The sequence below is a fragment of the Rattus norvegicus genome, chromosome 9 (assembly GCF_021556685.1).
Source record: "Rattus norvegicus strain SHRSP/BbbUtx chromosome 9, alternate assembly SHRSP_T2T, whole genome shotgun sequence".
Lineage (NCBI taxonomy): Eukaryota > Metazoa > Chordata > Mammalia > Rodentia > Muridae > Rattus > Rattus norvegicus.
Genome location: NC_141542.1, coordinates 6,729,101 through 6,745,230, shown reverse-complemented (window position 1 = coordinate 6,745,230; position 16,130 = coordinate 6,729,101). Strand labels below are relative to the sequence as shown.

The window sequence follows — 16,130 nt, the reverse complement described above, 5'->3', positions numbered from 1 at the left end:
CACAAGGTCAAGATCTCTGGAGCTCTCTCTACTGCCATGCCTGCCTTGCCCGGGTCCACGTTGCTTCCTTACTCAGCAGCTGGAGGCCCATGGAAGAGGTATCGAACCCACGACATTGTGGCTTTCTGTCAGTCTCTTCTGCACTCATCCTCTTTGTCTTCTTTGCAACTCTAGCAGCTACACTGTCTCCCACGTATCGCTCTCCTCTGCCCTGTGCTAGGCTCCTTTACACAGCTGTATCAGGCTGAGACATCATGCTTTGCTGCCACCCCAGGCACATTCTGGAACTTTCTCAATTGTCACCTGATCTAAGCATTACTTAAAGCTGTTGCTGTGTTCCCTGTGGAAGATACACTTCCGAACTGGAAACTTGTACCTTTAAATTGCATAAAGGCCAGAAATGAACATCGAAAGCCAGAGATGTTTCTCCCCAGAACTCTCCAAACAACACAGGCTCTTGCCATCACTCTTGGTTGCCCACCATAATCAGATGACAAGACTAAGTTGCTGAAGACACCAGTCACTTTGGTTGTAGGAAATGCAGAAACTGGAATTGACCTGGAGATTTCCTCCAAGCCGATTCAATTTCATAGTACCAGAAGGTGATGTGCCATCTGTTGGGGAGAAAAGGCATCAGTGCCCTTATCCAGGTGTGGACTTTGAGTATTGCAACTCCAGCTGGTGACAAGATGTAGCTGCTGGTGAACCAGTGGCATGAGAGCTATGGGGTGAACCACGCTCAGTGCTATAACCAGTGAGATCACTATCCCAGCTGTCAGCAGTTCCTGGACTCTGGGCTACAGAGAAAGGGCGTGAAGGTGGGAGGAGGCTGTACCAGGAGTGTGGGAAGAAATAGCAATGGATCTGGGTAAATACTTTACATAAATGTGTGAAGTTGTCGAGGAAAAGATAAAAATAAAGAGATAGGCCAGATGTGGTAGTGTTCACCTTTAATCCCCGCACTCAAGGAAACCCCACCCTGAAAAGCCAAGGAATAAATAAATAAGCAATTAAAAGAAAAACATGCCAGGGCATAGTGGTACACATAATTTTTTTCTACATAGGGTGTGTGTGTGTGTGTGTGTGTGTGTGTGTGTGTGTGTGTGTGTATGTGTAGCCCTGGCTGTCCTAGAATTTGCTCTATAGACAAGGCTGGCCTCAAGCTCAGATCTCCTTGACTCTGCCTCCCAAATACTAGGATTAAAAGGTATGCATCACCACACCCGGTTTTGTAGGACACATCTTTAATCCCAGCGCTCAGGAGGCAGAGACAGGAGGCTCTTATTTCTGTTTGACAAACAGCCTAGTCTATATTGGGAGTCCCAGAGCAGCCAGGGCTACATAGAGAGACCACGAATCAAAAAACAAACAAATAAACAAAAACAAAAACAAGCAAATAAAAAATAACAAGCATTTTGTTGATTTTGAAGGTTTATTGTTATTTCTAATTGTGGATGTGTGGATGTGCAAGTGCTGCAGGGCCCAGGAGAGGGTGTCAGATCTCATGGAGCTGAAGGTACAAAAGACCTGATGTGGGGTTCTAGAGCCAAACCTACGTCCAAATGAGAATAGCAAGCGCTCTAAGCTGCTCGCCTCTCACTCTGTAGGTTTGCCTGGAGTTCGTGGCCATCTACCTGCCTCAGCCTCAGGACCACTGAGATGGTGGGCATGTAGCACCAAGGCTCACTGCTAATAGGTCTCATTCCTTTTTACATAAGTATTGAGGCAAAAAGCCTTTGTCCGGCAATTGGATCTTTCTAGCAGTAACTATCTTTTCCTTGAACTCCATTTCGACCAAGCTGAAGTTCTGGAGGGGTGGGGGGTCGTCTGGAAAGGGGTCGGACACTGCTTTCTGTTCTTCAAAGAGTTATACAGTTTCTTCATTTGGGGATTTTTGTCTGTTTGGGACAGGGTCTCCTTTACAACAGACTGACCTGGAACTTACTATGTTGCCAAGCAAGGCTGGTCTTCAGTGTCATAGCCTCTTTTTTGGGGGTTGGGTTGACAGACGTGAGCCACCACAGCCTTTCCTTTGAATCTAGTATTTAAGCTAATTAAGCTCATAACAGTATAGTTTACACAGAGAGCACTCAGGGAAAGATAAACTCCCAGGAATACAGGTCAAAGCTATTGAAACCAGATTAAAATCTACAGAAGTCAGTAGTGCCAACTCACTAGTTTTGAAAGCAGAATTATGTAACATGACACTCCTGGGACACACATTGGCTCATCCCTGCCTTGTGGGAATCAGTTCTCTGGGCAAGACACCCACCACTGCTGTGAAAGTCTCAGAGAGCCCACCATGCTGGCTCAAACCTGTCACCCCAGCACTCAGGAGGTGGAAGCAGGGGGATCAGGAGTTCAGGGACAGCCTTAGCTACTAAGCAAGTTTGAGGTTAGCCTGGACAATAGGATAATGAGAAGCAGAAGGAAAGAAGGAGACAGGAAGAAAGTTGCCTAAACTTTTCCCTGGGAGATGTGAATAGACACACCTTCTTGGACAGCACAGATGAAATCCTCCCAAGTCTGGCTTGGTGAGCAGTGAGTTTACTGGGTTTGTTAGGGGTGCATGGCAGAAGCACCACCCAGCACCTTCCAAAACTTGGTAGGTGGAGCACCCCCCCCCCACACACAAACACACACATGCACACACACTTTAATTTCTGATCTCTTATGCCCCTTGTCCTCAGAAAGCACATTCGGTGCTGGTGTCGGACCAACAACAATGGTCAGAAGGTTGTTCTGCAGCTGCAGCAGTGCCGAAGCGGGGAGGCTGTGGCAACCTCAGGTGGCTCATGACCCTCTCCATACCCTTTTATTAAAGGGCTCTCTCTTTTTTGAGATGGGTTTCTCTGTAGCACACAGTGTCCTGGAACTCGTTCTGTAGACCAGACTGGCGCAAAACTCAAAAACCCCCTTCTGAGTGCTGGGATTAAAGTCATGTGCAGCCACACTCAGCTTCAGTTGGTTTTTGGAGACAGGGCCTCTTGTAGCTCAGGCTGGCCTGCTACTGGCTACATAGCCAAGGACTGTTGTAAGACCCCAAAGTGGCCCTACCTCAGGAGCGCCACCCACAGAGCACAGATTGACAAAGTGACCGCTGCAATGGCATGAGGGTGTAAGGTTTTTAATCCATGTACGTGAGGTTGCTCATCCACACAGGGAGAGGCAACCCCGAACCCAAAAAGCACACAACTTTTATTCGTTACAGAGGGCTGACTTCAGCAACAGGGTTAGCTGGCCTATTCTCATTGGTGGGACACAGGACAAAGGAGCTGGTCAGGTATTGGCTGGCCTGCTTGAGGGGCTGTTCTGGCTCAATTAGTCACTTTCCTCATCCAGCCCTACACCTGGCCTTGGCGAATCACTGGGAAAGGGTTAAGTTGGCACGTCCCTTGGTGGGGGTTGTGGGGGGGGGAACTGGGTGGTTGGGCAGGATCAGGATGACATCTTGTGGTTGTTCTCAGAATTTGCCACAGGGAGGGGTAGGGGGGTCTTCCTGAGAACAGTTGGTTTTGGTTTTTTTCTTTCTTTCTTTCTTTCTTTCTTTCTTTCTTTCTTTCTTTCTTTTTCTTTTTCTTTTTTTTTTTTTGGAGCTGAGGACCGAACCCAGGGCCTTGCGCTTGCTAGGCAAGTGCTCTACCACTGAGCTAAATCCCCAACCCCCACCCCCCTTTTTTTCCCTTAATTAGCTTAGTCAGAATCTTGATCACCAACCTTTATCATACCACTGGGCATCCTGACGTCAGATGTATCTCTCAGAAAGGTCACAGGTCTGTCACAGGCATCCTGACCCCCAGACGTATTTCTTACAACCTTGTTTCACAGCTTTGCTTTTCACATCTATGAAGCTTTATTCCTTCAGGAGGACCTTATTGTGCTGGGTTGTCAGGTGTGTGTTATTACACTGTGTTCCATTCCATTACCTAGGGTGAATCAAGGTTGTGAGTTCAATTGCTAGTGGAAGAAAGACCCAATTCTCTTGAACTGTCCTTTGACCTCTCACACACACATAGTAAATAGGTAAAGGATAGAAAAGAAAGGAAGAGGGGCTGGGGATTTAGCTCAGTGGTAGAGCGCTTACCTAGGAAGCGCAAGGCCCTGGGTTCGGTCCCCAGCTCCGAAAAAAAGAACCAAAAAAAAAAAAAAAAAGAAAAGAAAAGAAAGGAAGAGAGCCTGGGTTCTGTGGCATGGACACTGCAGGGTCTCCTCACCTCTGTGCAGCTGAGGATGACCTTGAATTCCTGATCCTCCTGCCTCCACCCGCAGAGTGTTGGAACAGGTGTGGACAGACGCACCTGGAGCTGGCTGGGATTTCTGGCAGATGGTCAAGTTCAAAGGTCCTGGGTGTGTTGGACTGATTGCAGCGGAACTGCCTGCATTCTGAGGGAACAAATGGCTGTTCTGGAAGAAGGCCTGGAAACTGAACCCACACTGAGCAGGAAGCTCACAGCTACCAGTAATTCCAACCCCAGCAGATCAGACACACCTTCTGGCCTCTCGAGAGCATCACATTCACATACAAAGACATGTGCACATGTAACAGTTTTAGGAACCCGTTTTCTAAAAGATAAATTTAAAAAAGAGAAGGGCTTATCAGGCCTGCTGGCACATGCCTGTTATTCCCACATTTGGGAAGTGGAGACGAGATGTCCCCATCTCAGGAAGATGGCTCAGGAAGGGAAGTACCTGCCCCGAAGGGTCTGCTTTACGCTCCCACATTCACGTGAGTGCAGGGCTCAGCCTGCATGGCCCCTGCTCCCTGCAGCACTAGGGAGACAGGAGGATCTCCGGGCTCTCCACCACCTGCTATCAGATTCACTGATAGACCCTACCTCACAAAGCACGGTGGAGAGACCAAAAAGAGGGCACAAAGTTCCGATTCCAACCCTCACAAAACAATTCGTGTACCTAAAGATACCAGTTACCAGCTCTGAGCATGAAGAGACAGGGTTACTGGGACTACGGGGTGGTGTGGGGTGAGACATCAGCCCCAGGTTCTGGAAGACACACTGCTTTAAAGGGATGGGAAGAGAGTGATGGAAGAGATCAGAGATGCTCCCTTCCAGCCTCTAGCACACATAGGGTAATAAATTAACGCACTTTAGTGTATGACTCATGTAATGAAAGGCCTTCCTGCTCAAGCCAATCCTCTAAGCCATGTAAACGTGGGAGGAGAGAACTCACTACACATAGCTGCTCTCTGACCTCCAGATGTGTCCTGTAGGCCCTCACACCACACACACACACACACACACACACACACACACACACACACACACACACACAGTGAAAAGATGAGGAACATGCCTTTAATTCCAGCACTTGGGAGGCAGAGGCAGGCAGGTTTCTGAATTTGAAAAGCAAAGAAGATAAGAGGGGCATTTCGAGCAGCAGAGAGGCTCAGAAGGACAAGAAGTGGAGAGCAGCAGACACCCATACATATGCTTATATATATCCTTACACATATGCACACATAATTATACATACACAATACAATGCACTTATACATACACATATACATGCATATAAATATGTATACAACATACATATGCATAGATATATAACATACACATACATACGTGTATACACACATGTGTACACACATACACATATGCATACAATGCATGTATATACACACAGCTCTCTCTATACACACATATATAAAAACTGCATATATATCCACATGTATATGCACACACATATATATTCATATATACATATGCATATACACATAGACATATATACATAATATACATATGTATACTCACATATCCACACATGTACACATTATTCTCAAATTTATATATAGACACATACATGTTTATATATGTGCACTTATATATGTATATACATATACATACATATATACATATATATACTTACACACAGAAAATACATGCACATATATAAACATCACACATACGCAAGTGTGCATGTATATACATATAGACAAACACAGACATATATACACACATATAAACACACATATACATATAATATATATATGATTTTTCAGTATTGAGATGGAACACAGGGCCTTTACACTAGGCACAGACTTACCACTGAGCTGCATCCCTGGTTCTATTTTTGTTTTTTGGGGCTTTTTTTGGGGGGCGGTGTTGATTTTTGTTTTGTTTTTGTTGAGGTACGTCTCACTATGTAGCCCAGTCTGAAACTCTCTATGTAGCTCAGGACAGCTTGAGACTCACAGATTAAAGGTGTGTGCCACCATGCCTGGCTAAGATTTTATTTTGTTATTGTATTTTATTTATTTATTCAAATCAATCGATTTTATATTTTTCCAGACAGGGTTTCTCTGTGTGGCCCTGGTTGTCCTGGAACTTGCTCTGTAGAGCAGGCTGGCCTTGAACTCATAGAGACCTGCCCGTCTCTGCCTCTGAAGTGATGGGATTAAAAGCAGAGATACCACTGCCAGACTTTAGCTTTTCTCTTGAGACAAGGCTTCACTGTACAGCACAGACCAACCTTAAACTTCCGATCCTCCTGTCTCTGCCTCTGGAGTGTTGGGATGACAGATGTCACCACAACTGGTTTTGTGAGTGCTGGGATGGGCCTCTGAGCTTTGTGTGTTATCTGAGTGCTCTATGCCCTAAGCCCAGTACTAGTCCCTTATTATCACAGTATTAAAGCAGTCAGTCCCCTCTTGTCTCGCTCCTCAAGTGCCAGCTTGGGAGGCCTCCTCCCTGCTTACTGTCGCCCAACCCAAAGTACACCACCCCTCAGCAGCTGCCTAGGGCAGCCTCGGTGCCCTACCGTGCACATCTGCCAGGCTATCCTGGTGCAATAGGAGCCACCCAGCAGGTTTTTCCTCTCAGCCTGCTCCAGGGCCCTGAGCTGTTCTGTCTCCACCTCTCCCCGGCTGGGCACTCCTTGGCTCTCTCGCTCAGCTGGTGCACCTCTGCCAGGCACAGGATGTATGCACCGAGCACCAGAGCAAAGATGTCCAGCATCTTTGCCTATCAGAGCTCTGAGGTGGATTGGTGTGAGAGTAATTTCCAGCACTCGGAGTTGGTGGCCGAGTTCTACAATACGGTGAGGGCCTGGGCAGGGGCTTTGAGAAGGGTGGGATGGGAAGCTTACTGAATGTGATTTACCAGATGTGGGATTAAGCCACATCTCCATAGGGGAATCTTGTTTGAGCAATTGGTTGTGTGTTTGGCCTGGCTTGTATTCATTCATTCATCTTCCTGTAGAACTGAGACCTATGGCAGGTTTTTGGCCTCAGTTCTGAGGGATGGTGCTGTGATGGTGGGCACACCAGCAACTTGAAAGATGCCCAGAGGAGGCTCTTTGAATCAGTAGGATTGAACCTAGGCAGCCTTTTTGGAAGAAGTAAGGATGTCTGTTCTTTCATCTCCAACCTCCAGCCAAGGATGGTCGATCCATCCCAGTTTTTCCCTTTCACGATCTTATCTGAACCACTCCAATCTTTACCTTTCTATGCCTGGTACCACATGGCACTTGGAGTACTCAGTACTTAATACACAGTGATTCAGTTGTTGGGGAAACTTGAAAGAGGCAGGCAGGTACATGAGGCTATATGAGCTAGCCTTACCTGCCTGGAGCACAGAGCTGCCTAGCCACGAGAGAGGGACATTATCACATTCCTTTTCTGGAGACAGGTTCTTGCCTAGAAGCCCAGAGTAGTTGCCACACATGTCCTCTGGTGTTGGATCTGAATGCTGGGACTGGAAGCCCGCACCCACCACACCCATCCTAGCTTTTATTCAGCGCTTGCTGTGTGCACACTGTATAAACCTTTCACCTTCATAATCTCATCTGATCCACACAGTCTCATGGGGAGACAGGGAGACGCCAAGAGGGGTGTCTCATCGTTGCAGCAGGTGTTTCGGGGGTAAAGGACAGGCTGCAAGTCACCCTGGTGCCTACATCTAGACTTTGAATTTCAACTTGGCAAACCCAACACACACACACACACACACACACACACACACACACACACACACACACACACAGAATGAAATTGTAGAAAGGGCTGGTGAGATTGACTCCAGGTAAGTACCTGTCACCAACCTGACAACCTGAGTTCAGTGCCTGGGACTGACATGCCAAGAGCAGAGAGTCAGTCCCTCAGAATTGTCCTCTGACCTCTGTACAACATGGCAACCAGGACCAGGTGTGGTGTGCACTCACACAGAGACACACGCAGAGACACAGACTCACATACAATAATATACTTTTAAGTGGAAAGTTGCCAGCACAGGTGGGACAGGAGTGTTCATTACCCTAGCTGCTAGTGAGGCTGAAAATGTAGGATTGTTAAGACTTTAAAGCCAACTGGGACAACCAAGGTCAAAATAAAAACTTTCATCCCAGCACTCAGGAGGCAGGGACAAGTGGATATCTGTGAGGGCTTCACAGTGAGCTCCCTGTTTTAAAACAAAACAAAACAACAAAACAAAAACAAGAACCCACAAAAATAAAATCAAACCAATAAAGTTGGTTCTCTAGTTTTGGACTTAGTTCAGTGGTAGAGCTCCTGCCTAGAATCCCCAGTGAGGGACTGGGGTCATGGTCAAGAGTAGAGCCCTTGGGGGTTGGGGACTTAGCTCAGTGGTAGAGCGCTTGCCTAGCAAGCGCAAGGCCCTGGGTTCAGTCCCCAGCTCCGGAAAAAAAAGAAAAAAAAAAAAAGAGTGGAGCCCCTGTCTAGAATCTCCCAGTGAGGAGGTTGGGGTGTAGTCAGGGTGGAGCTCCTGCCTAGAATCCCTAGAATCCCGTGGTCCTTCCTCGCTCCTGTGTTTCCATCCAGTTATTGGAGTTGGTTGAAACGACCCTTTGGGAGGTCAGAGAGGATTGGGTTTCTATAGTTCCTCTCGCTGCCTTTCCAGATACCCTAAGATCCAGAAAATTCTCTGGGCATCCCAGTCCACTATGATGGGTCCCCTATGAAAGATCCCAGTGTCATGGCCTCAGCCTCTCACTCCAAATGACTGTCATGCCCTGTTAGCTTCTGTAAAGGGCCAGCACTCCACAGACTGGGCGGGAGACTTTACAACCTCAGTCACTGGGACATTTCCACTTGTAGTGTGGCTGTTTCACAAAATAAGAATGAAGTTCCTCCCAGTGTGAATTCATTTGACTTCCTCTTTCCTTTTCTGTTTGGGGCTTACTATATAGCCTAGCCTAACCTCAAGCTCTAGATCCCCCTTCCCCTGCTCCGCCCCACCTCTACCTCGCCAGGGCTATTTCAGGGCTATTTCACATCGGACCTTATTTTTAATTTTTTATACATTTATTTTCTTCTTCTCCTTCTCCTTCTCCTTCTCCTTCTCCTTCTCCTCCTTCTCCTTCTCCTTCTCCTCCTTCTCCCTTCTCCTTCTTCTCCTTCTCCTCCTTCTCCTTCTCCTTCTTCTTCTCCTTCCTTCCTCCCCCCCCCCACTCTCTCTCTCTTTCTGTTGTGTGTGCACATGTGCTTGCTTTGGAGTTCAGAGAGCAGATCTAGCTGGTGAGAGTTTCTGGCTCTGTGAGCAGGGAGGACTTTTCCAGTGGTCATTTCCATCGTGCCAAGGCAGAGTGCCCCTGGGAAAATGTAAATGAGCCCTGATAAGGCTAAAAGCCAATAAAACTTTATTGGCAGAATCTGGGAGTGGTGGTGGCTCAAGCCTGTCAACCTCAGGAAGGAGAGGCAAAGATTGCCAAGAGTTTGAGGCCAGCATGGTTTATGGGGTAAGTTCTAGGCTAACTTAGTTTACAGTGTGAGAGTCTGTCAAAAGAACAGATTGGAAGTTGAAGGCAAAGAAAAAAAGATAAGGGATCATGGTGCACACCTATCATCCCAGCACTCCAGAAACTGAGGCAGGAGGAGTGTCCCCACGGTGGCCCTCAGCTATGCGATGAGTTGGAGGCCAGCCTAGGCTACAGGAGACCCTGTCAAAAAAGGAAAAAGAGTTTACTTTTAGTAAATGCGGGCTCTCCCCTCTCCTGTTGCTTCACGCAGACAGTTTGCCAGCTCCAGAGTAGTTGGACTGAGGGAACTGTGGCCCAGTTTTGGTTAGTCAGTGCGCCACAGCAATTATTTTTACCTAAGAAATCACCTCAACAGACAGGATTTATAAACCAAGTCATCTGGAGGCACACTGCCTGGGACACAGATGGACAAAAGCTGCAACAGTGTTAATGACATGCATGCAACTGTATATTCCAGAGCTACACTGTGCACGCAGGTGGGTCTCGCCGCCACTGGGCCAGCAAAGGTCACTAAGGAACTGAAGGCCATCCTTTGCTAGGGAGAGTTTGTGGTCAACCTGGGCTACAGGGGACCAGTGAGAGACTCCCACCTTAAAAAACACCCAAGTGATGTGTTTATAAAAAGATAGAGGGGGGGATATGTTCTATGGAGGTCTGTGGTGAGGTATGGGGGGAGGGGGTGCCTCTGTGGACCATCCCTTCCTTCAGAGGGATCAGCCACATGACGTAGAATATAGAATAGATTTTATTCAGGGCATGGGAAGGGGAGCCAAGAGAAGTAGTAGAGGCAGAGGAAGGCAGAGAGAAAGAGAGAGAATAGAAAAGTAGAGGAGTAGTGCCAGCCATGAGCATGTGGAGGGACAGAGGGGAAGGAAATGGGGAGAGAGTGGGAGCAGGAAGGGAAGAGCAGAGAGAACAAGAGAGAAAGGTGAGCAGCCCCTTTTATAGTGTCAGGCACACCTGGCTGTTGCCAGGTAACCACGGGAGCAGAGCCTAAGACAAAACACAACACCAAGAACCCACTAAACAAATTTATTTAAGTCACTGAGGAACGGCACCAGAGGTTGTCCGTTTGTCTTAGGGTATCTACTGGTGTGAAGGGACACCATGACCACCAGAACTCTCTTTTCCTTTTTCTTCTTAATTCTTCTTTCATACAACTTGTTCCACCTGCAGTTTCCACTCTCTCCACTCCTCTCAGCTCTACCCTACTTCCTTTCTCCCCCAGGGCCACTCCTCCTCCATTTCCCTTCAGAGAAGACACCAATAGAATACAACATAACAAGTTACAGCAAGATTAGGCATATACCCTCACGTCAAAGCTGTGTGAGGCAGCCAGTAGGAGAAGGGTCCCAGGAGCAGCTGAAACAGTCAGAGACACCCCCACTCCCACTAATAGGAGTCCCACAAAATTACCAAGCTACACAGCCATAATACCTACACAGAGGACCTAGCACAGACTCATGCTGGCTCCATAATCGCAGCTTCAGTATCTGTGAGGCCCGCCCTAATAAGCACTGCTTAGTTGGTTCAGTGGGCTGTATTCTCCTGGCATCCTCAACTCCTCTGGCTCCTACGATTCTTCCTCTTCCTCTTCTGCAGGGCTCCTCTGGTTCTGCCTAGTGTTTGGCTGGCATGGCAACTCTTAATAAGAGAAACATTTAAGTGGGGCTGGCTTGTGGTTCAAAGGTTCAGTCCATTATGTTCATGGCAGGAAGCATGGCCACATGCATGCAGACATGGGGCTAGAAAGGAGCTGAGAGTTCTAGATCTGGATTCACAGGCAACAAGAAGAGAGACACTGGGTTTGGCTTGAGCATTTGAGACCTCAAAACCCACCTTCAAAAGGGCCACATCTCCTAACAGTGCCACTGCGTATGGGCCTATGGGAGCCATTTTCATTCAAACCACCACACTACTGATACACACACACAACTGCACAGACACACTGACACACAATAAAACAAACAGCTGTTTTTTTTTAGTACATGACCAGAGGGTACCCATCAAAAGTTTCATATAATACGGTGATTTCACAAGCCATGGCTCCTTAGCACAGATATCCTAGCTTGATATCCTTCTGCCTCAGCCTCCCAAATGTTAAAAATTGCAGGTGGAACCCCTGCACTGGTCTTCTTGTCTATTCTTCACTATAATTAATCAATTATATATGTATAGTACTTGTTATATTTAATTATATATATTTATATATAATTATATATATTTAGACAACACATATAGACAGTATATATTTAGACAAGCACTGGCTGTTCTGAAACATACGAAGCTTCAAACTCACCACCAATATCTACCTGCTTCTACATCCAGAGTGCTGGGGTTAAAGAAAAGCATGCATCACCACGCCCACTAAACAAATTTATTTTGATTCATTTTGACCAGGAGTGGTAACCACGCCTTTAATCCCAATCCTCTGGAGTCAGAAGCTGATGGCTGTCTGTGAATTTGAGGCTAACCTGGTTAACACAGTGAGTTTCAGGACAGCTAGGGCTATGTAAAGAGACTGTCTCAAAGTAACCAACAATTTTTTTTAAATATTTTAAATTATGTATAAGCAGGAGTGTGTGTGTGTGTGTGTGTGTGTGTGTGTGTGTTAGGCAAGGTTTACCTTTTAATTAATTAATTAATTTGGGTTTATTGGAGACAGGATCTCATTATGTAGCCCTGGCTGTCCTGGAGCTCACTCTGTAGACCAAACTGGCCTTGAACCCAGAGATTTGCCTGCCTCTGCCTCCCGGGGGTGCTTGGATTAAAGGTGTGCACCACAACCATTGGCCCCACCTGGCTTTTTAGAGTGAGTTATTAGAATTTTAATCCAGTCCTCATTCTCACGAGACAAGTGCTTTACTGACTGAACCATCTCAGCAACCTCTCTGTGTCTGTCACTTGGTGTCCTCTGCCCTGCCAGGCTTCTGGGATGGATGAAGATGTCCAAGTCAATGGGACAATAGTCTCTTAGTTTCTTCTTCATGCACCAAGGGAGGAAGAAGCAGCTGGCATGTTCTGGGCTTTGAGACACAGATGGGGGACCAAAGCAGACAGAAAACTGTTTTTGGGTCTGGTGTTTGGAAAGGGGACACTGATATTGCTGATGTCATGGGTGCAAGAAGCCAGGCAAGGACCTTCAATGGGAGAGTTGAGCTTCCTCATCCTCTGTCCTTGAGCGAATGAGGGACTTCATGAACTTTTGTTTAGAGGTAGGTCTTAAAACACTGGCCTCAAACTGACTGTGAAGCCAGGAATGACCTTGACCCTCTGATCCTGGTTTCTACACTTTCCAGTGCTGTGATTGGCCAGTGTGCTAACATGACCAGGTTAAAGCCACTGAATCTGGCTGGGTATGATGGTGCCTCCCCCTTTTAAAAAGATTTATTTTATATATGATTACACTGTAGCGGTCTTCAGAAACACCAGGAGAGCATCAGATTCCATTATAAATGGTTATGAGCCACCATGTGGTTGAACTCAGGACCTCAGGAAGAGCAGTCAGTGCTTTTAACCACTGAGCCATCTCTCCAGTCCTGGTGGTGCACACCCTTAATCCCAGCACCCAGGAGGCGGATGCAGGTGGATCTTTGTGAGTTCAATGGCAGCCTGGTCTACATAGCAAGTTCTAGAACAGCTAGGGCTGCACAGTAAGAACCCATCTCAACAAAACAAAACAAAAAGACAGGACAGGACAAATCTCTATAGCTCATAGCCTGTCCTAGGCAGCGAGGGGGCATGGCAGGAAAGGGGCTTGAAGCTAAGCCTCTGACTTGACTTTGATCCTTGGGACCGACATGGTGGTGAGAACTGATTCCTGCAGGTTAGTCCTTGCCACTGATGATTAACAAATGAAAGGAAAATGCAGAGCTGTCCCCACAGCAAACACAGCAAACCATGAGGGTTATCAACACTGGCATATATCAATACTTTTTAATACAATGTATTTATTTTTTATTTTTTTCGCAGCTGGGGACCGAACCCAGGGCCTTGCGCTTGCTAGGCAAGCACTTTACCACTGAGCCAAATCCCCAACCCTTTAATACAATGTATTTAACTGTGAGCCTCATACCATTCCTTAGAAGCAGCTACTCTTTCCCACCTTCTGTGTGTTTCCCAGTTTTGCTACATAGCCTTGGCTGACCTGGGACTGATAATCCTCTACCCTCAGGTTCTGAGTCCTGAGATGCCAGACTCATACCATATTCTAACAAGATACAAATTCTAACAAATCAGAGAGATTTGGTTCCTTGCCCAGGGTCACACAGCAGAAACATACAGGGGCCTGACTCCAAGCTCTTCTTGCTTAACCACTAAGCCAGGAGGCTGCCAGTGCTTAACGATAATTCCTACAGGTAAGTCTGGTCCTGCAGCAGGCACTGCCTCCAGGCACTCCTCAACTGTGGGCAGGCTGTAAATGATCATGTATCAGGTGGTAGGTGACAGGCAGTGAAGACCAAAATGGAGGCAGTGAGTACAAAAGGAGTAGAGGGGGCCCTGGAGACAGTCCCTGACTCAGTAGGCCCAATTAGGTTGTCCTCACGGCCCATACCTGTCTCCTCCAGATGTCTAATGAGAGGGAAGTGGCGTTCGTTATGGCGAATGTTTATTGGCTTACAGTACTGGCTAGGGGTGCAGGGAATGTACTCTTGCCCACGCCCCCAGGAGGGAGGTACTCTTGCCCACGCCCCCAGGAGGGAGGTACTCTTGACCACGCCCCCAGACCCTCGCAGGTGATTCTGGGCGAGGCTCCACCCCTGGCTAGTCACTTGGGGATTCTAGGCAGGGCCTCTACTTTTCAGACACATCCTAGGGTCTTTTTAACAACTTCTATTTTTTGAAGTCTTCCTAAATTTTATTGTCACTGAAATAGAACACAGATTGAACATAAACCCCTCCAAAACAATTATTTAAAAAACAAAAATACACATAAGACCTGATATAAATCCTGGCTTGGTGGACCACTCCCCCCCCCCCCCCCCCCCCCCCCCCCCCCCGAGCTGGGGACCAAACCCAGGGCCTTGCGCTTCCTAGGCAAGCGCTCTACCACTGAGCTAAATCCCCAACCCCTGATATAAATCCTAACCTTCTCCCCAGCCTCTGTAGGGGTGAGTTATTGTCCTTAATGTCGCTAAATTGCCTCAATTCCAGGTTTGAATGTAGCCAATATAGGACAGCTCACTGAGTGTCAAATATATTTCACAGCCATGCATATAAGATTCTCCAAGGTTAAGTGAAAGGGGCATGGACTGAGGGAGACTCTAGGCTACGGATACTGCATGGGGAGACAAGATGCCTTTTTGGGGACTGAACCCTGGGGAAAAGGCAAACAGGAACAATAAAACCAAATATTAAGTATATTTTAAGTGGATTGCATGACCTATAGTAACAGGTAAATCACTAATACTGAAATATTCTTATGTAATGTTTTTGGCAAAAATATCATTTTTAATGTAGTATATTCTTTTCAGATGTGGGGTGAGGATAGTAAAAAGAATAATGAAGCGAAGATGACCCTGCCCTAAGGCTAATATCTCTAATCGTACATTATCAAAGAGAGTAGAGACCAACATTGTTAGGTTCTACTGGAATATATAACTGGTAAAAGTTAAAAGAGCACACACGTGACACAACGGAGGAAGCAGCTGCTCCTACGTGGGAAGAAGGGTGTGGGGCTTTGAAGGAGAAGGCCAGAATACCCAGCAGCTTTCATGTGCTTCTCCAAGGGACAGCACGAGTGATGAGTCCTGGGTCAGAGATTTGTCAGAAGCAGGGCCCACTCACCGCTCTGCACTGGGTAAGACGAGGCAGGACTGCTGGGTGATAAGGGCTATCTTACTCATCATGCTGTGTGGCTGTAAAGGAGGACAGTGGTCCAGTTAGCTCCGGGGAAGTAGTTTAGAAGTCCTGGCAGGGAAAATACTAAAGCCAGGTATAAATGTTTCTTCCTCTGTGGCAACAAGTTTAGAGGCTACCGGCTAGGTTTGAGGGTACTCATCCTCTCTGTCCTAGCTGGAAGGGATCTGGAGATCAGCGAGGGTAGGGACAGATTTAAAGAAGGAACCAAGAACTTGGACTAACATGGTCAGGGGTAGCAGGGTATTGGTATGAAATCCAAACAACTTTTGTTGTTGTTGTTTTTTAAAAAAGATTTACTTATTTATTATATATGAGTGCACTGTAGCTGTCCTCAGACACACCAGAAGAGGGCCTCAGCTCTCATTATAGATGGTTGTGAGCCACCATGTGGTTGCTGGGATTTGAACTCAGGACCTCTGGAAGAGCAGTCCGTGCTCTTAACCACTAAGCTACATCACCAGCCCTGTTTTTGTTTGTTTGTTTGTTTGTTTGTTTATCCTCTCTCTCTCTCTCTCTCTCTCTCTCTCTCTCTCTCT

At 46.9% G+C, this 16,130-nt stretch overlaps 1 protein-coding gene across 2 annotated transcripts in view; it reads left to right on the top strand.

The window, feature by feature from the left end:
- Positions 1-6,680: 6,680 nt before the first annotated feature.
- Positions 6,681-16,130, top strand: part of Acer1 (alkaline ceramidase 1) — a 30,633-nt gene continuing 21,183 nt past the window's right edge. Inside the window, exon 1 of one of the 2 annotated variants that reach the window (XM_087565025.1) lies at positions 6,681-7,056. In XM_087565025.1, the coding sequence (XP_087421151.1) occupies positions 6,937-7,056 (120 nt within the window). In that variant the 5' untranslated portion in view covers positions 6,681-6,936. The remainder of the gene's footprint in view (positions 7,057-16,130) is intronic. The other variant, NM_001106875.2, reaches the window with a different exon arrangement.